The 23,967-nt window shown below is 44.7% G+C and overlaps 1 protein-coding gene and 1 pseudogene across 2 annotated transcripts; one reads left to right on the top strand and one right to left on the bottom strand.

Annotated features, from left to right (window-relative positions):
• Window positions 1-1,043: 1,043 nt before the first annotated feature.
• On the bottom strand, window positions 1,044-2,865 carry LOC114233794 (transmembrane protein 170A-like; annotated as a pseudogene).
• Window positions 2,679-22,771, top strand: COIL (coilin). 2 transcript variants are annotated; one of them, XM_008147740.3, is made up of 7 exons: window positions 2,679-3,118; window positions 8,610-9,708; window positions 9,836-9,919; window positions 10,427-10,474; window positions 13,029-13,098; window positions 16,442-16,536; window positions 21,848-22,771. In XM_008147740.3, the coding sequence occupies exons 1-7, from the start codon at window positions 2,874-2,876 to the stop codon at window positions 21,932-21,934; spliced, it is 1,728 nt and encodes a 575-aa protein (XP_008145962.1). In that variant the 5' UTR covers window positions 2,679-2,873; the 3' UTR covers window positions 21,935-22,771. The 2 variants fall into 2 exon arrangements, with proteins under 2 accessions (XP_008145962.1, XP_028010579.1); XM_028154778.2 differs by lacking the exons at window positions 13,029-13,098; window positions 21,848-22,771 and having other exon boundaries at window positions 16,442-16,530.
• The last annotated feature ends 1,196 nt before the right edge of the window (window positions 22,772-23,967 follow it).

Genomic DNA, 23,967 nt, shown 5'->3' with positions numbered 1-23,967 from the left:
CACCACGTGACGGCGGCGGGCGGAGCCTGGACTGGACCGGGGCGGGGCGGGGCGGGGACTGGGTGGGGGCGGAGCCTTGGCGGTCTGGGGGCGGGGCGGGGCGGGGCCTGAGCGGTGAGGCGACTGGCAGTGTCCGGGGCGCCCTCTGCCGGACGGGATAACCCCGGGCACGGTTCTGGGTGGCCTGTCCTGCCTGCCCCTCCACATGGTTCTTTGCCGTTTTGGGGGGGCAGAGCGGAGAGGAAGAGACGTTTCATGCATTTGACTTCGGTTGTGCGGCAGAACTGAGACGCTACAGAAAAATACCCAAGAAGACCGTCCTTCCCGCCCTGCCCATCTCTTATTTCCCCAACAAAAGTCCTGGCATTTCAAAAACTGCTGCGTCTGCCCCAAATCAGATGAAGCTTCGACCAGCTGGTCCTGGAAAACTGTGGGATTCCATTTTCAGAGATTTTTAAAAATTATTTTTCTTATGAAGTTACGTATATTATGGACATTTTGGAAAGTTGAGAAAAAAAATGTTAGATCCTACATAACCATTGTTGACATCTGGGATATTTTTTTCTCTAGTCTTTTATGTCACCTTTTAAAATACAATGATAAACAGTTATTTATTTATTTTCTCTTGATAATTTGTCATCAGCATTATTCTGTGTTGTTAACATCATCTTCACAACAGTTTGTTTGTTTATTTATTTGTTTATTTATTTATTTTAGAACAAATAAGATTTAGTGCAGTATATTCTGCTAACCCAGAAGCACTGTTGACGTGGCTTTGGGTAAAGATGCACATGTAAAACTGCTTACATTAAATTTCAAAACAAAACAAAACTTGATCTGTTTTGGTTGAGAACAATAGGAATCCAAAAAGATCTTTGATTCCTGGAGCTTCAAATTGAAGGAAGGGCTGGATGCTGTTCTTCACACACTTCATCATCCAAGTTGCTTCCATTTGAAGAACTGAGAAAACACTGCATTCCATATTGTATCCTTTGGAGAATTCTAAAAAACGTAGGTTTGACATCATAGCATAAGGGTATATGCTATAGAGAGGCTAAAACCCGTAAAAGGGAGACCACCACTACACAAAACGTGTGTCCAAGTGCCCAAGGCGAGGGGTTCAAAGGGTATCATTTCCTTCCCCGTAGCTTGGTTCGCTCCAGCAATTACTGCACTTGTCAAGAGCCCAGCAGCCATTGCTCCCACGATGCTCATCAACAGGATGCTTACAGGCATGAACCTACCATATTTGCGATGCCCAGGGGTGAAGAGGGCCAGTAATCCAGCGGGGACGTGAAAGAAGAGGGGGGACACCAGTGCCATGGTACCGTAGCACATCTCCGGGGAAGGAGCCGAACGGAGAGTTGGGGCACAGTGTTCCTTTGCCCCCTGAGCGGGAGCTTCAGGCTGAGGACCTGCTGCAGGAGCCCAGCTGGCCTCCACGGCTGCTGTTCCCCTGTGTTCTGCTCTCCTTCACAGCAGTCATTTTAAAGAGGGTATTGGGGGCCGAAACCGGTTTGGCTCAATAGATAGAGCGTCGGCCTGCGGACTGAAAGGTCCCAGGTTCGATTCCGGTCAAGGGCACGTACATTGGCTGCGGGCACATCCCTGGTAGGGGGTGTGCAGGAGGCAGCTGGTCGATGATTCTCTCTCATCGATATTTCTAGCTCTCTATCCCTCTCCCTTCCTCTCTGTAAAAAATCAATAAAATATATTTTTTAAAAAAAAGAGGGTATTGGGGGTTGGGAAGGGGAAAAGAGAAAAAGAGTGTTAGAGATGTTTTCGTGTGTGTGTGTGTGTGTGTGTGTGTGTGTGTGTGTGTCTAAAGGTCATGTTTATCTTAGGGTGTACTGAATAACTCATCCACTGAGCTAGGAATCAAGAATACGCCGGGGCTGTAGGATGGTCAGGTTATACTTCTAATTACTGGTTCAAAAGTGCACCATGAAAAACACAAAACAGAAAAAAAAAAGTACATGTGACAAGGCCTCTCCCTATCCTATTCCCCTCCCTGTCCTTCCCCTCAGCCCCTCATAAATGGACAGATGTTTTTATCTGAATCTCTGTGAAATGGCAGAGTCCTGCCCGTGAAGGGAGAGGGCACTGAGATTTGGGGCAGAGAAAAGAAATAAGTAACCAACTTAACATGGGTGGTCCTTGACTAGTCCAGTGACCTTGGGGAAGGTACTTAACTTTTCTGAACTTTTAATCTTCAAAATGGGAATAATAATAATAATAATAATTCATATCTTTGTCATGAAATCTAAAGGAGTTAATATGTAGGAGAATGGAACGGAATCGAATGATGTAAAATTTCTGATTACAGGTTAATAAGAGGACTTATTTTTATATTTTAATGTGGATGGTGGTAGGAATTAAACTGCTAAGGTATTTAAATTCCACTTTTAAGAGAGTGATTAATTTTTCTTTTTTTTTCTTTGAGAGTGATTAATTTTTTAATGTTAATATTTACAATACATTAGGAACAATATCTTTATGACATCTATGATGAAAAGTTTGTCGACTAAATGTATTTGGGAGTTTTAAAAAATTCTTTGCGTAGACTAGCTAATATCTTAGAAGACAACTGCCGAGAATTGCTTTATCAGAGAGTTTACACGGAGAGTTGCCCCAATTCGCACTCTACATAGTGCTCGGTAGGAAAGGATAAGGGGATTTTATTTATTGGTCTTCTTAGCCTCGACCGAACTGAACTGAATCAACACCGCTCGGCGTTGCCATTCACGAAGGCTGTCGTAGCCACTTGCCACCCATAGGTGGCGCACGGCGAGCGGCTCCAGGGGGCGGGCCGCCCGGGCACGCCTCCCCGGAGCGCTGTGGCGTGTCTCGGCTTCCGTAGAGCATCGAGCAAGATGGCAGCCTCCGAGACTGTTAGGCTACGGCTTCGATTTGATTACCCGCCGCCAGCCACCCCGCACTGCCTGGACTTCTGGCTTCTGGTCGACTTGAACCGATGCCGGGTAGTCACGGACCTCATTAGTCTCATCCGCCAGCGCTTCGGCTTCAGTCCCGGGGCCCTCCTCAGCCTCTACTTGGAGGGGGGGCTCTTGCCCCACGGCGAGAGCGCGCGCCTGGTCCGAGACAACGATTGCCTCAGGTGCGCGCGGAGCGGGCGTGGGGTGCGCGGCGGGCCAGGGACGCGCCTGCGCTGGTGCAGAGGTGCCGCGGGCTTGCTTCTGGAGACCGAGCGTGGATGGGGGTGGGGGGCGGGCATGGGGATGGGGTGAGACCCTGAAACTGCGCACTCCTGACCCGCAGAGATTCTGATGAGTCGGGGAGGAGGTTCAGGACTGCGCATGGTAACGGGCATCCTTCCCGGTGCGTCGGATGCGGGTGGTGAGTGGAGCAGCCTGGGGAAGCCCTGGTGTCGCGTAGGGGCAGGGCCCGAGTTCCTTTCCGCCGTGGTCTCGCTGGCGCTCCTTGATTCAGCCGGGCGCTGCGTTCCGTGCCCTTGGCGCAGACCCGCCCGAGGCCGGCCATCCATCCCCTGGCGGCTCAGGTGCGAGAGAGCCCAGCAGAGGGCGGGGTAGCCACGTTCTCTTCCTAACCTGCAGCCTGTCCAGACGCGGTGCACCTGCGATAGCCCCCCCGAGACTCCCGATGGGTGTCATTCGGGGTCTCACTGGGCGTGTTGTGGCTCACTTACCGAGGTGTGTGGACCTTCTGGGTTGTGAATTGGAAAACAAACGTTTTAAGTATGCCTTTGGAAATTTAAGAAAAAAAATGATACTGAGTATGGAGGAGCAATTGGGATGTGAGCTGCCCACGTGTGGTTGATGTGTCTCAATAACATGGTAAGACATCGTCATTTCAATTCGGATTCCTACCTTGGACTAATTTGTTCAGGGCTTCTTTCTTTAAAAAAATAAATACGTTTTTATTGATTTTGAGAGAGAGAGAGAGGAAGGGAGAAGGAGAGAGAAATAGAAACACCGATGAGAGAGAAACAGCATCTATGGGCTGCCTCCTGCATGTCCCCTACTGGGGAGGAAGCCTGCAACCTGGGCGTGTGTCCTGACCGGGAATCAAACGTGACCTGCAGGTTCATGGGTCGCTGCTCAACCACTGAGCCCCCCCTTACCCCCAGGCTGTTTAGTTCTCTCTTTCTAATGACAATTTGAAATAGTCCAAATTTTGAGTCCTTTTTCCTTTTTATTCACTGTGGAGTAGATTTCCATTTTCTTTACGTCTTCAGGGACTATTTAAATGGTATTAGAATTGTGAGGACTGCATCCTCTCCTGGTAAGTTTTTTTCTGCGGCCCTGCTCCTTGGCTTGTAGATGTCTCCCTTGTGTTTTCACATACCTTCTCTGTGTACAGACACGTCTCTTTTCTTTAAAAAAAAAAAATTATTTTGAGGGAGAGAGAAGAGTGAGGAAGAGAAAGAGAGAGATCGATTTGTTGTTCCACTTATTTATGCATTCATTGGCTGAGTCTTGTATGTGCCCTGACCGGGGATCAAACTGCCACCCAGGCATATTGGGATGACACTCTAACCAACTGAGCCACCTGGCCAGGTCTACACATCATTCTTTTTAAACGCCACCTCGTGTTCCGTTGTGTGACCATATCAATTTACCGAACCAGCCCTTAGTCATGGACATTTTAGGTTGTTATATTAGTTTGGACTGCTATAACAAAAATACCATAGTCTGGGTAGCTTATAAACAGAAATCTATGTTTTACAATTCTAGAGGCCAGAAGTCCAAGATCAAGGTGCCAACCGATTTGATGTCTGGTGAAGGCTTCTTTCTGGTTCATAGATGACACCTTCTCCCAGTGTCCTCATTTGGTGGAAGTGGACAAGGGGGCTCTGTGGGCTCTTTTTTTAAGGGCACTAATCTTATTCATGAGGGCTCCACCCTCATACCCCAAGCATCTCCCTAAAGCCCCATCTCCTAAAGTCATCTTATCGGGGGTTAGGATTTCAATATATGAATTTGGGGGACACAAACATTCAGACCATAGTAGTTTTCTGTTTTTCACTGTTCTATACTGCTGTGAATATTCTTGTGTGTCTTGGTGTACTTGGGCAATCATTCAGTAGGATACATTCCTGGAAGAGGTCCTCTTTGGTCAAATTGGCCTCTAGGAAAGTTGTACAGGTCTATATTTACGCCAATAATACATGAGTTGCTTTTGTTCAATATTGTGTGAACGGTAAGAGAGCAGAGTGATAAAGAGCTCAGGGTCTGGATTCAGAACCCTGCATTCGAATCTTAGCTCTCCAGCTCCTTCACTGTGTGCCCTTGGTCAAATAGCGTTAGCTCTCTGGCAGTGATAATGCAGGCCACTACAAGCAGCAGCCAGACAGGAAGGAGGCTTCGGGGAACAGATGGGACCCAAAGAGGGTGCAGGTCTATCCTTTCACCCTCCTTGTTGAATTTCACCTCCATTTGATAGGACATGACTTTAAAAACCCACCAACTCCTGTTCTCAGAGGGCTGAAACATTCATTATATTAATAAAAGAGCAAACACTGAGCCCAGCACTGCTCTAGATACATATAATATATTTTAAATGTTTTTATTTCAGGGAGAGGAATGAGAGGGAGAGAGAGATAGAAACATCGATGATGAGAGAAACATGGATCGGCTGCCTCCTGCAAGTCTCCTATTGGGGACTGAACCTGCAACCTGGGCATGTGCTCTGATCTGGAATCGAACCAGCCACCTCCTTGTGCATGGGACGACATTTAACCAACTGAGCCACAAAGGCTGGGCTATATTTTTTAATGATGGAATCCTAGAAATGAAATTGCAGATTTAAAGGGAATACCTTGCATTTTGATAATACTACCCAGTTTGCCCTGCAAAGAGCTTGAATGAACAGTGGAGGGTCTTTTAAAAATTTCTTGGACTCAAATCTCTTCCATTGCTAACTACACAGGTAATTCACTTCTCTTTGTAAAAGGACAGTTACACTTGTTGTCTGATCCAGGTGGAGAAATGAAGGACATTGCCAGGGAAAGTCTACACCCTGAAAGGAATGGTAACAGACCCAGGTGAACCATTTCTTATTCTCTGGATAGCATTACGTCTCTCAGTTTTATTTTGTCCCATACTGAAATTATTCTCACCAGGAATAGCAGGTAGTGAGGCTGCAGCAATCGCAGGTCATACCTTCATGCCACATGTGCGCAGATCCATTGTCTTGAGAGCGGGCGAGATGATGCCAAGGGCTGCTTTTGAAAGCACCAGGAAGTTGCAGGTTCCTCTGAAAGGCAGGGGTCCTGCATATGCTAGATGCAGCCCCTGCCGTGTTCCAGTGATTTTAATAAACCACCAGCACAGAAAGTCTTGCAGCCATTTTCTTTTTTTTTTTTTTAATATATTTTATTGATTTTTTACAGAGAAGAAGAGAGAGGGATAGAGAGCTAGAAACATTGATGAGAGAGAAACATCGATCAGCTGCCTCTTGCACACCCCCCACTGGGGATGTGCCCGCAACCAAGGTACATGCCCTTGACCGGAATCGAACCTGGGACCTTTCAGTCCGCAGGCCGACGCTCTATCCACTGAGCCAAACCGGTTTTGGCCCATTTTCAAAGTTGGTGCAAAGTTTGGTTCTAGTTGGTTGTCCCAGAATTGAAACCTGAATCAAAACAAATTGATGCAGAATAACAAGGACCAATCTGGTATGCCAGAAGTTCCCAGTAGTTTTGAAGTCACAGGACGCCAACTAGCTTTTGCCAGATGGAGGGAGACTTCCTTGCTGCTTCATGCTGATGTCCACAGCTGGGACAGAGGGGAAAGTGTTTCCGTAATTCAAGTCCCTGTCCTTCCAGAGTTTTAGTTCTCTATTCTTTTCCTGATATCAGTAGCTTTTATTTTACCTTGACTTGTATGTGTCTGTGTATTTGGTTATCCTGAGGAAATTAAGGATTTTTTTTCAACTACCACATTGAATGATAAATCCACAGGATTACTATATCTTAAAAAAATTAAAGAGCGTTTATAATATGTCTTCTTATTCACCAAATGTACTTTATGTTCAAATATGATTGTTACCATCTTTCCCTGGTTACTAAAAAAAAAAGATACTTGATGAAATATATAGCTAGATGTAAATGTATTGAAAGTATGTGTGTTTTTAGCAGGCATTTTTGAATACCCACTATGTGCTTGACATTGGGGACACTCAGCTTTTCATTATTGGGTGCACATATTAGAATTAGCTGTTTCCAGTTAATGGAGGAATAGAATTCCTTTCCTATAGTGAAATAATTTCATTTTATTATTATTATTTTTTAATATATTTTATTGATTTTTCACAGAGAGGAAGAGAGAGGGATAGAGAGTTAGAAACATCGATGATAGAGAAACATCGATCAATTTACCACTTCCCCTTTCCCCTCTTGCACACCCCCCACTGGGGATGTGCCCACAACCAAGGTACATGCCCTTGACCGGAATCGAACCTGGGAACCTTTCAGTCCGCAGGCCGACGCTCTATCCACTGAGCCAAACCGGTTTTGGCTATAGTGAAATAATTTTAGATGATGTGTGTATTAAGGTTCTCCAGAGAAACAGAAACAATAGGAGATGATACAGACATGGATACATAGATATAGATATGAGATTTAGTATAAGGAATTGGCTCGTGAGATTATGGAGGCTTAGCGGTCCCAAGATCTGAAGTCGGCAAGCTGGAGACCTAGGAAAACTAATGATAATAGTTCCAGTTCAAGTTCAAAGGCTTGAGAGCCAGGAGAGTTAGTGGATAGTGTAAGTTCTAGTCCTAATTCGAGTCCTAAGGCAGGAGAAGACCCATATTCCAGCTCAAAAATGCTTAGGCAGAGAGGGTGAATTCTCCCTTGCTCAGCCTCTTACTCTATTCAGACCTTCAATGGATTGGGTGAGGCCCACTCATTTTGGGAAAGGCAATCTGCTTTACTCAGTCTCCTGATTCAAATGTCAATCTCATCCAGAAACACCCTCACAGATACACCCAGAACATTGTTGAACCACATAGCTGAGCACCCCATGGCCCAGTCAGGTTGACACATACAATTAATAATCACAAAATGTCAGGGAATTTTATGACTATCACTAGCCCAGAGAACAAATTGTTCAGTATTTTCCTAAATTTAAACAAAATAAAAATAATATCTGATTTTTTTTTTTTTAAAAGGAGCCACATTTAAAAACAAAATTGGACACTTGGGATTATCACTGTTTGGCGTTGGCAACATAGTAGAGTGGAAAAATTGTGAAGTTAGACAAACCAAGATTTGAATCCTATTTCTGTTGCTTATTAGCTTTGGTTCTTGGGCAAGTTATTTGTCTGAACTGTAGTTTTGTGATTTGTTTGAAAATCAAAGAAACCTACTTCATGGTGGTATTTAGAAAAAATGTATAGCAAATGTTTGGGACACAGTAAATAGTCAATAAATAAAAGTAGTCTGTTGAAAGTTGACCGTAAGTGATGCCATAAAAAACATTTTGTCAAAAAGAGTCTTTGTCCTTCAGCGATTTGATGATTTTTCATTGACTGACGGCAGTGACAGTTTGCAGTCATCTCAGTATGTATAACAACGTCCTGGAGACATAGTTACTCACTAGTTTTCTCTCTTGTTCTTTTGATAGAGTTAAATTAGAAGAGAGAGAAGTCGCTGAGAATCCTGAAATAGTCAGTAATGGTGATAGTACTCATTTCTTACCTAGAAAAGCAAAGAAGCGGTCATTTAAGTTGGAGGAGGATGAAGAAACTGATTACAGAAATTCAAAGAAGCATTGGAAGAGGCGAGAGAACAACAATGAGAACACTTTGGATCCAGAACCAAAAGCTGTCACAGATCAGAATGGGAGGGGAAAAAACAAAAGGAAACACAAAGCCACACGTGATGTAGTAGATGAGGATGACAAAGAGACCAGGAGAAAATCACCAAAGAAGAGGGAGAAACGTGCGTATAGAAAACAGACGAGGAATCCCAAGTCTTCTAAAGCACAGACAGTGAAAGAGTGGACTGTCCAGAAGTGTAGTCCTCCAAAAGGTTCTGCTCGAAACAGCCTTGTTAAAGCCAAGAGGAAAGGTGGCGTGGACGTCCCTACGAAAGATTGTCCCAGTTCCTCCTCAGAGTCTGAGTCTTGTCATGATTCAGCCAGTGAACTTTTGAGCAATGTCATCTTGGAGGTCAGAAAGTCCTCAGAGAAAGTATCAACGGCATTATCAAAGGAAGGGCCCTCTATAAAAAACACCACGGCAAACAAAGTAGCTACGACAATTGCCTTTAACTCTGCCCCCATCGAGGACAAGACAACCAGAACCTCTGACTCCAGTTCAGACTCGAGTTCAGATTCAGATGACCAAAGCGACGCGTCAAAGAGTTCCCTGGAGAAGACTGCGGGGCCCTTAAAGCCAGTGGGCCTGTTTGCAGGCAGAGGTCGTCCAGGTCCGGGGCCTTCAGCGCAGACCCCAAACGCTCCTGGGTGGAAGAACTCTGACCCAAATGGTGGCAGACAGACTCCTCCTGGTCCTCCCAGCGTGACTTTTCCTACCAGTTTGGGAAGAGGTTGGGGTAGAGGAGAGGACCTTCTTTCTTGGAAGGGAATTAGGGGTCGGGGCATGCGGGGGAGAGGTCGAGGACGAGGACTTGCTGTTCCCCTTGTTTTAAATAAAGACGCTGAATATGAGAAGCAGCAGCATTTAAATGAAACAGTAACAAACTCTTCTACTATTATCCAGGCAAGTAGTCTTCATTGTGAGTTTACCACTTCCCCTTTCCCCACAGAGCGTGTCTGGAGTTGATGTCATGAGTTCGCGTTTTCTCACCAGTAACAAAGTCACATAACTAATAAGTACTATTTTTCAGAATCCAGTACGGACACACAAGGACTACAGTCTGTTACCACTGTTAGCAGCTGCCCCCCAAGTTGGAGAAAAGATTGCATTTAAGGTATGTTTAAAACAACAATTACAACAAAAAGATTATTTTCCCTCCAAGAAAAATTATTCATTAGAGTATATATATAAATAAACACACACACATATATGTACATATACATATGTACACACACATGTATATATACATGTGTATATGCATACATGTGCGTATGCATATGTATATGCACATGTATGTATATATGTACATACATGTATATATACATATGTGTTAAACACACACACACACACACCCTGCCCAGATAATATCTTTCATGTTCTCATGCCTAGTGTGTAATAGGTGCCAGTAATTGTTTTCTAAATGAATAAAAATGGCTTAGGCCAGTGTCTAGAATATAGTAAGTGCTCAATAAAAGAAAGCCATACCAATCACCCCTTTCCCCTGGAACCCCTGTCTTGCTACAGATTCGTGGTCAGGCTCTGCGTGTTTTCTCAGAGATAGGGACCATGGGACTTATGTATTGATGAACTTTTTCTTTCTTTTTTTTTTTTTTTTTTTAAGCTTTTAGAATTAACACCCGATTATTCTCCTGATGTCTCTGACTACAAGGTAAGACTTTTTATTTAAAAACTAGAGGCCTAGTGCATGAATTTGTGCACCAGTGGGGTCCCTCAGCCTGGCCTGTGGGATTGGGCCAAAACTGGCTCTCCGACATCCCCCGAGGAGTCCCAGATTACGAGAGGGCACAGGCCAGGCCAAGGGACCCCACCAGTGCACGATCAGGGCTGGGGAGGGACGCAGGAGGTTGGCCAGCGGCGAGGGGGTGGAGGAGGAGGGGACTGCGAGATGGCTCCAGGGCATGTCTGGCCCATCTCGCTCAGTCCTGATTGGCCAGACCCCAGCAGCAAGCTAACCTACCAGTCGGAGCGTCTGCCCCCTGGTAGTCAGCGCACATCATAGCGACTGGTTGGCTGGTTAACTGTCTGCCCCTTGGTGGTCAGTGCACATCATAGCGAGCGGTTGAGCAGCCATAGCATATCATTAGCATATTACACTTTAGTTGAACGGATGACTGGACACTTAGCATATTAGGCTTTTATTATATAAGATAATTGTCAGTATATTAAAGAAGCCAAAGTCATATATAATACTAGAGGCCCCATGCATGAAATTTGTACACAGAGGCGGAGGTCCCTCAGCCAGGCCTGCACCCTCTCGCAATCCGGGATCCCTTGGGGGATGTCCGACTGCCAGTTTAGGCCCGATCCCTGCAATCCGGGACCACTCACCTGCCTGATTATCCCAACCACTGCCTGCCTGCCTGATCGCCGCTAACCTCTCTGCCTGCCTGCCTGATCACCCCTAACCACTCGCCTGCCTACCTGATTGCCCCTAACTGCTCGCCTGCCTACCTGATTGCCCCTAATCGCCTCTGCCTGCCTGCCTGTTCACCCCTAACTGCTCACCTGCCTGCCTGATTGCCCCTAACTGCCTGTGCCTTGGCCCCCGCTGCAGCGGCTTCATCTGAAAGGATGTCTGGAATGACATCTGGAAGGTTGGTTGGCTGTCTGGTCTAATTAGCATATTGCGCTTTTATTATTATAGATTACCAGTATGAATAATGCAGATTTTTTTTGAGTAAACAATGCTGTAAAGTAAAAAGTAAAAACATTACCGAACTGTAAACTTTTTAATAACATCACTGTGAAGTCTCCTAGTGTTGTTTTCCTTACACTTGGGAAGAATATAGAATGAGAATAATGAATTTAATGTTTTTATTCATTTTTTAAAAATTAGCTTAGACACACAGACTTCTTTGAGTATTCTTCTCCCATATTCTAAACATTGAAAGAAAATAATAAATAGCTCTCAGCCAGAAAATTGGATTGTTTTCATCATAGGAATATATTTTACATATTTGTGAATTACTGAAAGGAAATGTAAACAGACCTATCTTGGGCAAATCAGAATGTTTTGTCACCCTACATAAGTAACTAATTTAATTCTGTGATCTATGAGGAAATGGGAATAAATATAGAATCAATACATTTCATAACTCTACAAACTGTGATTCTAGATGGTATTAAAATTCACATTAAGTGAATGTTAGTCATCATAGTTATTACTGTAGAAAGCTATTTACTTACTTTATTTCCTAGTAGTTTTAGAACTTTTTTGAATTGCTTTCAAAACCATTTTGAGAGAGAAAATTAGTCCCACTTTTTTGCTTTGACCACCAGTTCTGTTACCTGCTTGATCACTGGCTTTTTTTATATATATTTTTTAATCCTCACTGGAGGATATTTTTGAGAGAGAGAATGAAAGGGAGTGGGGAAGGAGAGAGAGAAACTTCAGTATGAGAGAGACACATCAACTGGTTGCTTCCTGCACGTTCCCTGACCAGCTGAGGATGGAACCTGTAACCAAGGTAATGCCCTTGACTGGGAATTGAACCCGAGACCCTTCAGTTCGCTGGCTGATGCTCCAGCCACTGAGCCAAACCCACCAGGGCAGATCGCCGGCTTATTTATTAAGCTTGGCTTCAAAACTCCAATCTCCCTGCCGAATTTGTACCCATGGGATTTGAATTTATGAAGGTGGCTAAGGGAGACCCAGAGAAGCCAATGCTAATGAAAGAGGAATTTATTACTTACATTTCCCAAGAGGAGAGGCAATGCCACACCCTGCAGTGACACAGAGGAAAGCACCTGGGTGTGGTCAGGAGGCAGAAGCAGGAGTGAGGAGAAAGCCTAGGCCAGAGCCTTAGTGGGGTCTCCTGGGGATAGACAGGCAGGGTGCAGGAAACAATCTAGGATTGGCTCATTTCAGTGATGAGCAGGCTTTGGTCTGTAGGGCTATTCCTCATGTGGTACCTGACCCTGGGGTGATTAAGATTAGGGAAAATAGTGGTTTGGTGTGTGGGAGTATCATTTCCCCTACATGCTGATTTAACAAAATTTTTTTCATTGAGATAAAATTCACATAACATAAAAATCCACAGTTTAAACCAGCGGTCGCCAACCAGCAGCCACTGGTGGTTCGTGAGGTCCAAAAGGTTGGCGACCGCTGGTTTAAACCATTTTAAAGTGTGCAATTCAGCGGTTCTAATATATTTGTAATGTTTTGTGTGTTTATCTTTTACTTCAACTTTTATTTTTGAAAGGAAGGAAAAATATTGAGCCACAATCCAGAGACCCAGCAAGTAGATATAGAAATCCTTTCATCCAGACCTGGTGAGTCTTCTAGAAAAGAATTTGAAAATGTAGGCTTTTCACATCTCATTGGTTTCTAAGTAGCTATGCAATCGGGAGCTGCTATCTTCATTGGCCCCATGATCAACTGGCGCTCTCCCCACCTCTGTCAGCACAGAACAGCCGGGCCTGAGCCCACTGGTGGAGTAGAGTGTCCGCTAAGAGTTATTGGATTTTTTTCCCAAAGCTTTTAGGCAAGTTGTTCTTATTACAGTAATTATATACTTTCATAAAAATTACATAAACCGATGAAAATTAATTCCAGAAAGAATTCTTTTTTTAAAACCTAAGTTGAATGCTGATGCAGAAGTGTTGCTAAAAAACTTGCCATTAAGTTTTGTGTGGTTGGGTCAGCTATATAAGAGATTGGGAGGAATTTGGTAAAACTCTGGGAAGCTTTTGTACTTAAATTGCCTTGCTAGTTTTTGCATTCTTGCATCACTTTAAAAAAACTCAAAACTGGGAATTATGCAAATTGCAGGCATACATTAAGGATATGATTTGTCAAAGAAAGACAGCTCTAGTTGGTGGGCTCATAAGATCTGTTCAGCTCTGTTTCAAAAGATTGGCAAATGAACACATTTGTGTTGTTAAATCAAAATAAACTATCTAAAATATTTGCATATACACAGCCCGCACATTATTCTGCCTTATCCCTGATTCACCCTGTTCATTATTGGTTCTGAAATCCTGGAATGAGAGGGCTTTTACTGTATATGGCTTAACTTGTGTTGTGTTGTAGGTCCCTGGCCAGAGACCAGGGGAGATCCCTTTTCTTTAGCAGACCCTAAGGCAATTAGTTTCTATTTGTGTTTAAATAAGGTAGTAATGTAATCAAAACTCCAGTATACAGAAGTTAGTCAAAAGGGTTTTGTTAATCCTCACCCGAGGACATTCTTTCCTTTGCTTTTCAGAGAGAGTGGGAGGACAAGATGGAGGGAGGGGGAGAAAGAGAGGAAAGAGAAAGAGAGTAATATCTATGTGAGAGAGACGCATTGATTGGTTGCTCCTGCACGCTCAAACCTGCAACCCAGCCCTGCTGGTGTTTCTCAGTGGTTGAGCCTCGACTTATGAACCAGGAGGTCACAGTTCGATTCCTGGTTGTGGACTCGATCCCCAGTAGGGGGCATGCAAGGAGGCAGCCAGTCAATGATTCTCATCATTGATGTTTCTGTCTATCTGCTGTCTGTCTGTCTGTCTCTCTTTCTCTCTCTCCCTCTCCCCCCTTCCTCACTGAAATCAGTAATTAAAACAAAGAAGCAAAAAAAACACCCTGTAACTTAGGTATGTGTCCTGGACCAGGAATCGAACCTGTGACCCTTAGGTGTGCAGGCTGACGGTCTAACCACTGAGCAACACCAGCCAAAGCCAAAAGGGTTTTCAACAAAGTCTCTTTAGGCTATTAAGTAAATGATTAGATGTAACCTACACTGATTTCCCAGCTTCATTCTGATAAGGTTTCATTTGAAGAAATCCCCCTTCTTAGGAATGGTGGTCAAATTCCATGGGCATGGCTGGATCACTGCTTATCAGGTGATTGACAGTGATGACATCTAAGTAGAACTTTTCTTCTGGGCAACAAGGAATGGCTTTATCTGTTTTCCAGTAGAAATACTGGTAGTCCTTGCTTTGCATAGTTCTGATATCCATGCACTGCAGTTACCCTGGTTTAGTTACTAACACCAGTCCCTCAGTGACATTGAGTATATATATATATTTTTTTAATTTTATTTTATTGTTTAAAGTATTACAAATAGTAGTACATATATCTCCTTTTATCCCCCGCATTGACCTTCCCCAGCCTCCCTTACCCCCTGTCGCATGCCCTCATCCCACCCCCCGACATTGAGTATATTAATGAGAGTAATTGCATAAGGTGCTACCAGCTCTTTAGTCCACAAGTCACTACATAATAACAGATGCCCATCATGATCGGTGACCAGCCACTTCTTTCAGTCTTGATGATCGGTCACTGTGCTTCGGTTACTCATTTCCCATACACACAGCAAGGTGTGTACCTTTGTTGCTCCCTTGTCCCTCAGTGATAAGCCCACATGACACTTACGAAATGGGTAGTTGAAATAAGTTGGTCAACAAAGATGAAAGCACAACAAAGAAGCAAACAGTGACATCCAAATCAAGTTTAAGTGAGATTATAGAAGAAATAGCTAACCATAGGAATAGTGATACTGTGGTTTATATGAACTTCTTGACTTAAATGAGGAGGGTATTGGTGATGAAAGAGATGAAGGTGTCCCAGAAGTGATATCGACCAAAAATTTCCCAAACTCTCAGAGCTATTTCATGACATTAAAAGCTCAAGGAATAAAGTATTGAAAGCTGATCCAAACTTAGAAGTGAGTATGACAGTTCTTCAGGTAATAGAAAAGATTCTCTCTATCCTTGTTGCCTGACAAGAAAGTAAGTACTGTTCAAACTACCCTTGATAAGAGTCTTACAAAGAAGCCGTGCACTTTAATTCTCAGTGTTTCTAATGTTTTAAATTACAGTGTGCTACATAAATACTAGTATTACTTCTTTTAATTTCCTTATGTAGTAAAGATTTTAATGTTTTGCCAAAACCGGTTTGGCTCAGTGGATAGAGCGTCAGCCTGCGGACTGAAGGGTCCCAGGTTCGATTCCGGTCAAGGGTATGTACCTTGGTTGCGGGCACATCCCCAGTAGGGGGTGTGCAGGAGGCAGCTGATCAATGTTTCTAGCTCTCTATCCCTCTTCCTTCCTCTCTGTAAAAAATCAATAAAATATATATTTTTAAAAAAGATTTTAATGTTTTGACAGAATTTTTTAAAGATTGTGGAACAATCGTACAATAATTTTCCCCATGGATTACTTTATTGTTTTGCGTGATTTCAGCCTACAGTCATTTTTAGGGTCCCACACTACCATGCAAAGTGAGGACTGCTGTATTACTAAGTAGTAAGCATGTGTAATTTCTGAGGACATAGCAAGATAAAAGTATTTTGCAGAATTCAGATTACCTTCCCTTGCTGAAACATAACAGTTACTTTTTTTCTTATCTTGTGGTTGTACATTCTTTTCTGGGAGTACTAGTGATAGTGTAGCAAGCTCGTCTCTTTTTGATGAAGGAAATACCGTCCCTGAAAGGCCAAGAAGCTCCCGTCTGCTGGTGGGGGGTTTTCTCAGGGTCTCCTGTCATGGAGCACTCCATGCTCGCATGTGCGTACCCAGTCTCCACATCAATGCAGTTTGTTTGTGATGGTTTTTCTAAATGATGTAAATTGCCTGTAGAAGAATATTTTCACTCCTGGGGAATGACTTATTGTCTCTCCTCCCTAACATCTAGTTTCATCCATGAAAGAACCTGGGAAATTCGATTTAGTTTATCACAATGAAAATGGATCTGAGGTCGTGGAGTACGCTGTGACACAGGAGAGAAAGGTAGGCGTGCTTCTCTTCTTGGGATTGCTGAGTCATCCATTCTCTCTCAACTGATTACTGGTGGTCTGTCTGGAATACTTTGCAGCTTGCTGAACTGCCTATATTAAAATCATGAAGGAGCCCAGCTAGTGTTGCTCAGCAGTTGAGCATGGACCAGGAGGTCAGAATTCCCAGTCAGGGCACATGCCTGGATTGCAGGCTTGATCCCCAGTGTAGGGTGTACAGAAGGCAGCCAATCGATGATTCTCAAAATTGATGTTTCTATCTCCCTCTCCCTCTCCCTTCCTCTCTCTGAAATCAATAAAAACATTTTTTTTAATTAAAAAAATAAAATCATAAAGGATCTGGGTCTTGATGATGTCTGTCCTGCCTATAATGTGACATATTAATGCCAAGTGTCCAGTTAGGGCATCATCTTGGACCTTAAAGAACCTCTATGACAAGATGCACAGAGTCTAGATTTGCATAGTCATCTACCCTATCTAATAAAAAGAGTAATATGCAAATTGACCATACCTCTGCTACACCCACAAGCCATGCCCACCAGCCGATCAGGAGCGAGTATGCAAATTAACCCAACCAAGATGGCTGCGGCCACGGAGCGAGCAGGAGGCTTGGGTCCCTGGCCGGCCCAGGCCTCCACTCAAGGCTACAAAGTTTCAATTATAGAAGATAAATAAATCCCAACAAAAATGACTGTGGCCATGGAGCGAGCAGGAAGCTTGGGTTTCCTCGGCAATGGAGGAAGCCAAACTTCCTGGCCAGCCCTGGCCTCTGCTCAAAGCTACAAAGTTTCAATTATAGAAGATAGATAAATCCCAGATCCCAGGGCCTCTGCTTGTGTCGCTGGGGGGGGTGTGGCCGGCCTGCAAACCACCACAGGCCCCTCACCCAGGCTGCCCCATGCCCCAAGGGAATCCCCACCCTGATCCAGGACACCCTTCAGGGCAAACCAGCTGGCCCCCACCTGTGCACCAGGCCTCTATCCTATATAATAAAAGAGTAATATGCAAATTGATCATCACTCCAACACACAAGATGGCTGCCCCCATGTGGATACAAGATGGCCTGCAGGGGAGGGCAGTTGTGGGCGATCAGGCCAGCAGGGGAGGGCTGTTGGGAGGGACCAGGCCTGCAAGGGAGGGCAGTTGGGGGCTATCAAGCCTGCAGGGGAGGGCAGTTAGGGGTGACCAGGCCGGTAGAGGAGATAAGATGGGGGCAACCGGGCCTGCAGGGAAGGGAAGTTGGGGGGGGGGACCAGGCCTGCAGGAGAGGGCAGTTAGGGGCAATCAGGCTGCCAGGGGAGCAGTTAGGCATCAATCAGGCTGTCAGGGGAGTCGTTAGGGGTGATCAGGCTGGCAGGCAGAAGTGGTTAGGTGCAATCAGGAAGGCAGGCAGGTGAGCAGTTGGGAGCCAGCAGTCCTGGATTGTGAGAGGGCAGTCAGACATCCCTCGAGGGGTCCCAGATTGGAGAGAGTGCAGGCTGGGCTGCGGGACACACACCCCCATGCACGAATTTTGTGCATCGGGCCTCTAGTATACTATATAAAAGCCTAAGCGACCGAACAACTGGAATGACTGGTTGATCAGTCACTATGACACGCACTGACCACCAGGGGCAGACGCTCAACACAGGAGCTGCCCCCTGGTGGTCAGGGCGCTCCCACAGCCAACCTCCCACAGCCCCTTACCCCCCGGCCCTCCAGCCTCCCGTGGTCTCACCCCCCCGCCCCCAATAGTCCTCGATCACCAGCAAGGCCGAGGGACCCCACCCGAGCACGAATTCGTGCACCAGGCCTCTAGTAGTACATAAGGTTATATAAGGATATCAGTACAAAAGACTAGCATATCATAAAAGTCTCTTATTGACATGTAGGTTCAGAAAAGTGCATATAAGTATAGCTGGAACAATTTTCACACATGAACATACTCACATAACTGGCACCCAGATCAAGAACATTAACAGTTCTTCGTTAAGAACTGGAAATCTCGCCAAAACTGGTTTGGCTCAGTGGATAGAGCGTCGGCCTGCGGACTGAAGGGTCCTGGGTTCGATTCCGGTCGGGGGCATGTACCTTGGTTGCGGGCACATCCCTAGCAGGGGGTGTGCAGGAGGCAGCTGATCTGTTTCTCTCTCATCGAGGTTTCTAACTCTGTCCCTCTTCCTCTCTGTAAAAAATCAATAAAATATATTAAAAGAAAAAAAAAAGAACTGGAAATCTCCATCATGTCTCCTTGTAGTCACTGCTACCTCTCAGACATTGCCACAATTCTGACTTAAAACAGCAAGTTTTGTTTTGAAGAATGACATAAAATGATAATTCTGTCTTTTGACTTTGTTTAAACCTTAAATTGCCATTTTAGGTAGTATATGTTTATGTTTTAGAACTTTTTAGGCAGCCAGACTAGTTGCTGGCAATGGATGGTTCATTAGGCCTTGCTAGCATTAAAGGAAATAGAATCTATATATATAGAGCCAGGTTGTAACATCTATAATGACCGGAAGCTCGACTGAACACCAGGCTGTGCTCGCAGCAGGCAAGTGGGCTGAACTGCTGACCTCTGGGAGAGAAAGAGAGGTAGGGCTTATCAGCAGCAGCAGCAGCAGCAGCAGCTGGCGAGGCCTCTCTCTCTCTCTCCCTCTCTCTCCCTCTCTCTCTCTCTCTCTCTCTCTCTCTGTCTCTCTCTCTCCCCCAGAGGTCAGCAGTTCAGCCTACTGGCCAACAGCCTGGGGTGGGTGCTGATCATCCCCGTCTCTATGATCAGGCCTGGAGATAGGCCCGGAGATGCTGACTGGAATAGAAACCGACCAATCAGAACCAAATCTGGGTGAATTGCAAGGAGCCAATGGCTGCCTAGGAGGCAGAGCTTTTGACGCTGACTGGCATAGGAACCAGCCAATCGAAACCAAATCTGGGTGAATTATGAGGAGCCAATGGCTGCCTAGGAGGTGGGGCTTTTGATACTCACTGCCATAGAAACCAACCAATCAGAACCAAATCTGGGTGAACTGCGAAGGCAGAACCTAAGGTGGGGGCTGAGGAGAGGTTTTAAGGGCAACAGCTGTTTGGTGTAAGGTGTAAGAAAGTGATTTAATTTTTTAATGACCGGTTTGGCTATCAGTTCAGATATAGGGATTATGTGTTTTTGTCTGCCAAGAGCATCTCCTCCTGCTGAAAAAGGCTCTCTCCCCGCTCCCCACATTTAAGCAATCCTATCCTATATAATCTATCTATACTAATAAAAGGGAAATATGCTAATTAGACCATGTGAACCGGCCATCTTCTAGACGTCCAACTTCCTTCCAGACAAAGCCATGGTGGTGGGGAGTGAGGCAGAGGCAGTTAGGGGCGATCAGGCTGGCAGAGGAGGGCAGTTGGGGGCGAGATCAGGCCAGCAGGGGAGGACAGTTGGGGGCGAGATCAGGCCTGCAGGGGAGGGCAGTTGGGGGTGAGATCAGGCTGGCAGGGGAGGGCAGTTAGGAGCAATCAGGCCAGCAGGCAGAGGCAGTTAGGGGCGATCAGGCAGGCAGGGGAGAGCAGTTAGGGGTGATCAGGCAGGCAGGCAGAGATGTTAGGGGTGATCAGGCAGGCAGGCAGAGAAGTTATGGGCGATCAGGCAGGTAGGTGGCCAAGATAGGGGCAATCAGGCCAGCAGGGGGCAAGGTAGGGGCAATCAGGCTGGCAGGGGGCAAGGTAGGGGCGATCAGGCTGGCAGGCAGAGGGGTTAGGGGCGATCAAGCAGGCAGGCAAGTGGTTATGAGCCAGTTGTCCCAGATTGCGAGAGGGATGTCTGATTGCCGGTTTAGGCCCGATCCCACAGGGCCTGGGATCGGGCCTAAACCAGCAGTCAGACATCCCCCAAGGGGTCCCAGATTGGAGAGGGTGCAGGCTGTGCTGAGGAACCCCCCTCCATGCATGAATTTCGTGCTCCGGGCCTCTAGTTTACATATAAGGTGTTTATATTTGAAACTAGAGGCCCGGTGCATGAAAATTCATGCACTGGAAGGGGGTCCTTCAGCCCGGCCTGCCTCCTTTCACAGTCCGGTGCCCTCAGGTGGGAGGTGACCAGGCAATCAGGGGAAGGCAACGCCCCCATCACACCTCTGCTGCTGCCACTGCCGGCAGCGGCAAGCCTCGGCCAGTCCTGGTTACCTGAGCCTCGGGTGGCCCTGGGCTGCTGGGCAGCCGCCATCTGAAGCTTGCCTGTGCCTTGTGCCGGCCCTGGGGGGGCTGAGGGGACTGGGGGACTCTGGAGGCAGGCGCGTGGAGCTGCTGGACCCGCCTGGGAGCGGGCCCATCTGTGCCACGTGCCTGCCACCCCGGTAGGGCTGAGGGGACTGGGTGCCGCCATCTTGTGGCTGTGGGCATTGTCATCTTTGAGGGCATGGCAGTCAATTAGCATATTCCATCCTTATTGGCTGTGGGCACCACCGTCTTTGTGATGGTGTGATGGTCAATTAGTATATTTCCTCTTTATTAGATAGGATGTTACAGATATTGCCTTATACGTTTCAGTATGCTAAACTCATAATTTATCTGACACATAGAAACACTAGCCAGACTTTATGCTTTGATTTGTCTCTAAGATAGATGATACTCAGAGAATTATTCCAAAAACACATTTTTTGGGTCTGTGATAGGATCATCAGATTTGGCCCAGTCTTCTGTACTTCTTCATTTGCAATATACTCAGCCCCATTTTGGGGGTTGAAATGTATTCTTGGAAACTGTGTTGGAAAGTTAAACCTTTAGAGACTTGCTTCTCTATGCCTTTTCAGAGGTCTGAAGCAGAGCCTGTAATTACCTTTTTTGGACACTAGATGGCTCTCATCATTCATCCACATGGCCAAGTGCTCGAATTTGCTTTCTCTTAGTAAAATGTGAAATACCTCCTATTTTTGACAGCCTAGCAGAACTATAGAGCTGCACAAAACGGCATCAACAGTCTATTGATAACCCTTTTGGGCCACATCTGCTTCCCAAGAGGTCTGTGGCCGCCTGTCCATAGAAGCTTGTTAGGCAAATCCTCGTGACCCTTTGTAACCAGCTACCCCTCACTCGTGCCATCCCCCACAACCCCTGCTCTAAATCAGAGAAGGATGAAATGTGCTTAATGTAAAATTTAGCTGCATTTGAGGTAAACAAGTTTTTATGCACTAATTAAACTCAGTTTATTAGGACTCAAATTATTCCAAGACTTCAACCATTCTGCACAAATGGAAATTTACTTGACTGATGTTTTAAATGACTAGAACCTATATGATCTCATAATGAAATCTCTAAACTGAATATTTTGTATTTTTCTTCAGATCACTGTTTTTTGGAGACAATTGATTGATCCAAGACTGATTATTGAATCTTCGAGTAACAACACATCAAGCACAGAGCTTGCCTGACTATGACCTCTCCACCTTGTAGTGTATAAATGCCTTGTTTGTGAAAGTGACTATAACCTGAACTTTAAAAAAAAAAAAGATTTGAAAGTTGTATGCAGTTTTCTATCTTCGTTTTACTGCATAGGACAGAATATCTACCTCATCATTGAAAATAACATGGATGTGCTGCTTTCTAGTCTTTTTTTTTTTTTCAGGTTTAATTTTAGTAACAAAATTTTTTTTTAATGACATTCCCTGTAGGCATTGTTACATACCAGTATGTATTGTTTCTTCTCTTTTTTATTTTATTTTTTGACCATCAAGTAGCCATTGTCAGAAGCAGTTTATAAAGGCAAGTATAAGAAAGTGCTGCACATCTTGTCTCAGTAAGTTTTATTAAGTAACATTTTAAAACATGAAAGCATGTTACTTGACCTAATTTTTTACATTTGAGTTCTATTAAATGTGGAACCTCTTGCAAATTTCAAGTATTTTATCCATGTAATTGTCAAGAATTAACAAGTAGTTGGGTTTGTTGCATGCAGTGAGTTAAGAAACCCTTTCACATTTTTCTCAACTTTAAAGTGGAGGATTCTTAGAGCCCATGTAGAGTAGGAAAGTAAGACCTGCTGTCTGTGCCTTGGGCAGAACTGTTTCAGCTGGGTGAGAGGATTTACTGTGGGTTCAGACCAGGAATGTGTTACCTTGCTGCAAGATCCCGGCACCTGGCTGAGTGTGCTAGATTCAGGATCTTGAACAAAACTTCCTTTCCTATCACTGTTCCACACAAAGCTAAAATGACTAAATATATACTGTGAAAATTGCTTTCTTTTAATAAAAGATCAGATCCCTCCTTCAGCTTTGCGGATTTTTAAATAAAACTATATTGAACTAAATGTTCACGCTGAGTCATCACATTTAGTTGAGTATTGCAAATCTCAGTTGTTTGTTTGTTACGACAATGCAAGAGGTTAAAGTTTTCCGGAACAAGAAGGGTTGCCTTGAGTGAAGAGTCCGATGTTGCAAAGTTTGGTCAGAGTCTGCTATATTTGGGAGCTATTGGACAGTGAAGCTGCTGTTCAATTTTATTTTTATTATTTTGCTGTCCAGTTTTAATATGCATGACATTGATGTGCATCAAAATGCGGTTACTGATTTATGATAAGTGTTACTCCAGAATGATGGGATCTTGGCCCTGGGGTTCTTGTGTAGCATACTTTCCAGAGTTTGGGAAACAAGATTACTAGTAAACGCCAAAGGGAACATTAACAAATGCCCCGGTTGCGGGCTCAGTCCCCAGTGTGGGGTGTGCAGGAGACAGCCAATCGATGATTCGCTCTCATCATTGATGTTTCTTTCCTTCTTCCTCCCTCTCTGAAATCAATAAAAATATATTTAATAATAATGCATGTGAATCATTTAGCACAGGACCTGGCACGTAGTAAGTGTCTGATGAGACATTATCATTTATTTATGTTCCTATTATGTGACTTGTCCAACATCCTGCTCCAAATTTTCGGCAGAACTTGCATCCTCTTAATTTATTTTCATCTGTTAGAAATTACTAATGTCATATTTCATATTAGAGCTGCTGTGTTTAGACTTTCTTTTTAAAATTTTATTTATTTTTTAAATTCTTTATTGTTTAAAGTATTACATATAGTATTACATATGTCTCCTTTTTCCCTCATTGACCTCTCCCCGCTGCCCGCCCCCCCCCCCCCCGACTTCCGACTTTCTTTAATTGTCTCTTTAGGTAAGAGGAAGTCAGCTCCTAATTCTCATCAGTCATGCTTTTATTCTAGAAGGTTTGAAGGTTCAGTATAGTTTTTACCCCAGGGCTGTGGCCATGACCCCCCTTTGAAAGAGGTTATATTAAGATAGTCACTCAGGTTTTTTGTTTTTCAATTAACAGGAGAGAAAAATCATTCTGAAATGAACTGATAAGGGAGTAAAGGAAAATAAATACAATGAAATCCCAGAGAAAAGCATTTGGGATGTAATGGGATTGGTGATTGGCCCTGTCCTCTGCAGGACACTCTCACAGACACTTT

The sequence above is a fragment of the Eptesicus fuscus genome, chromosome 20 (genome assembly GCF_027574615.1).
Source record: "Eptesicus fuscus isolate TK198812 chromosome 20, DD_ASM_mEF_20220401, whole genome shotgun sequence".
Classification (NCBI taxonomy): domain Eukaryota; kingdom Metazoa; phylum Chordata; class Mammalia; order Chiroptera; family Vespertilionidae; genus Eptesicus; species Eptesicus fuscus.
This window is presented reverse-complemented; position numbering and strand designations above follow the sequence as displayed.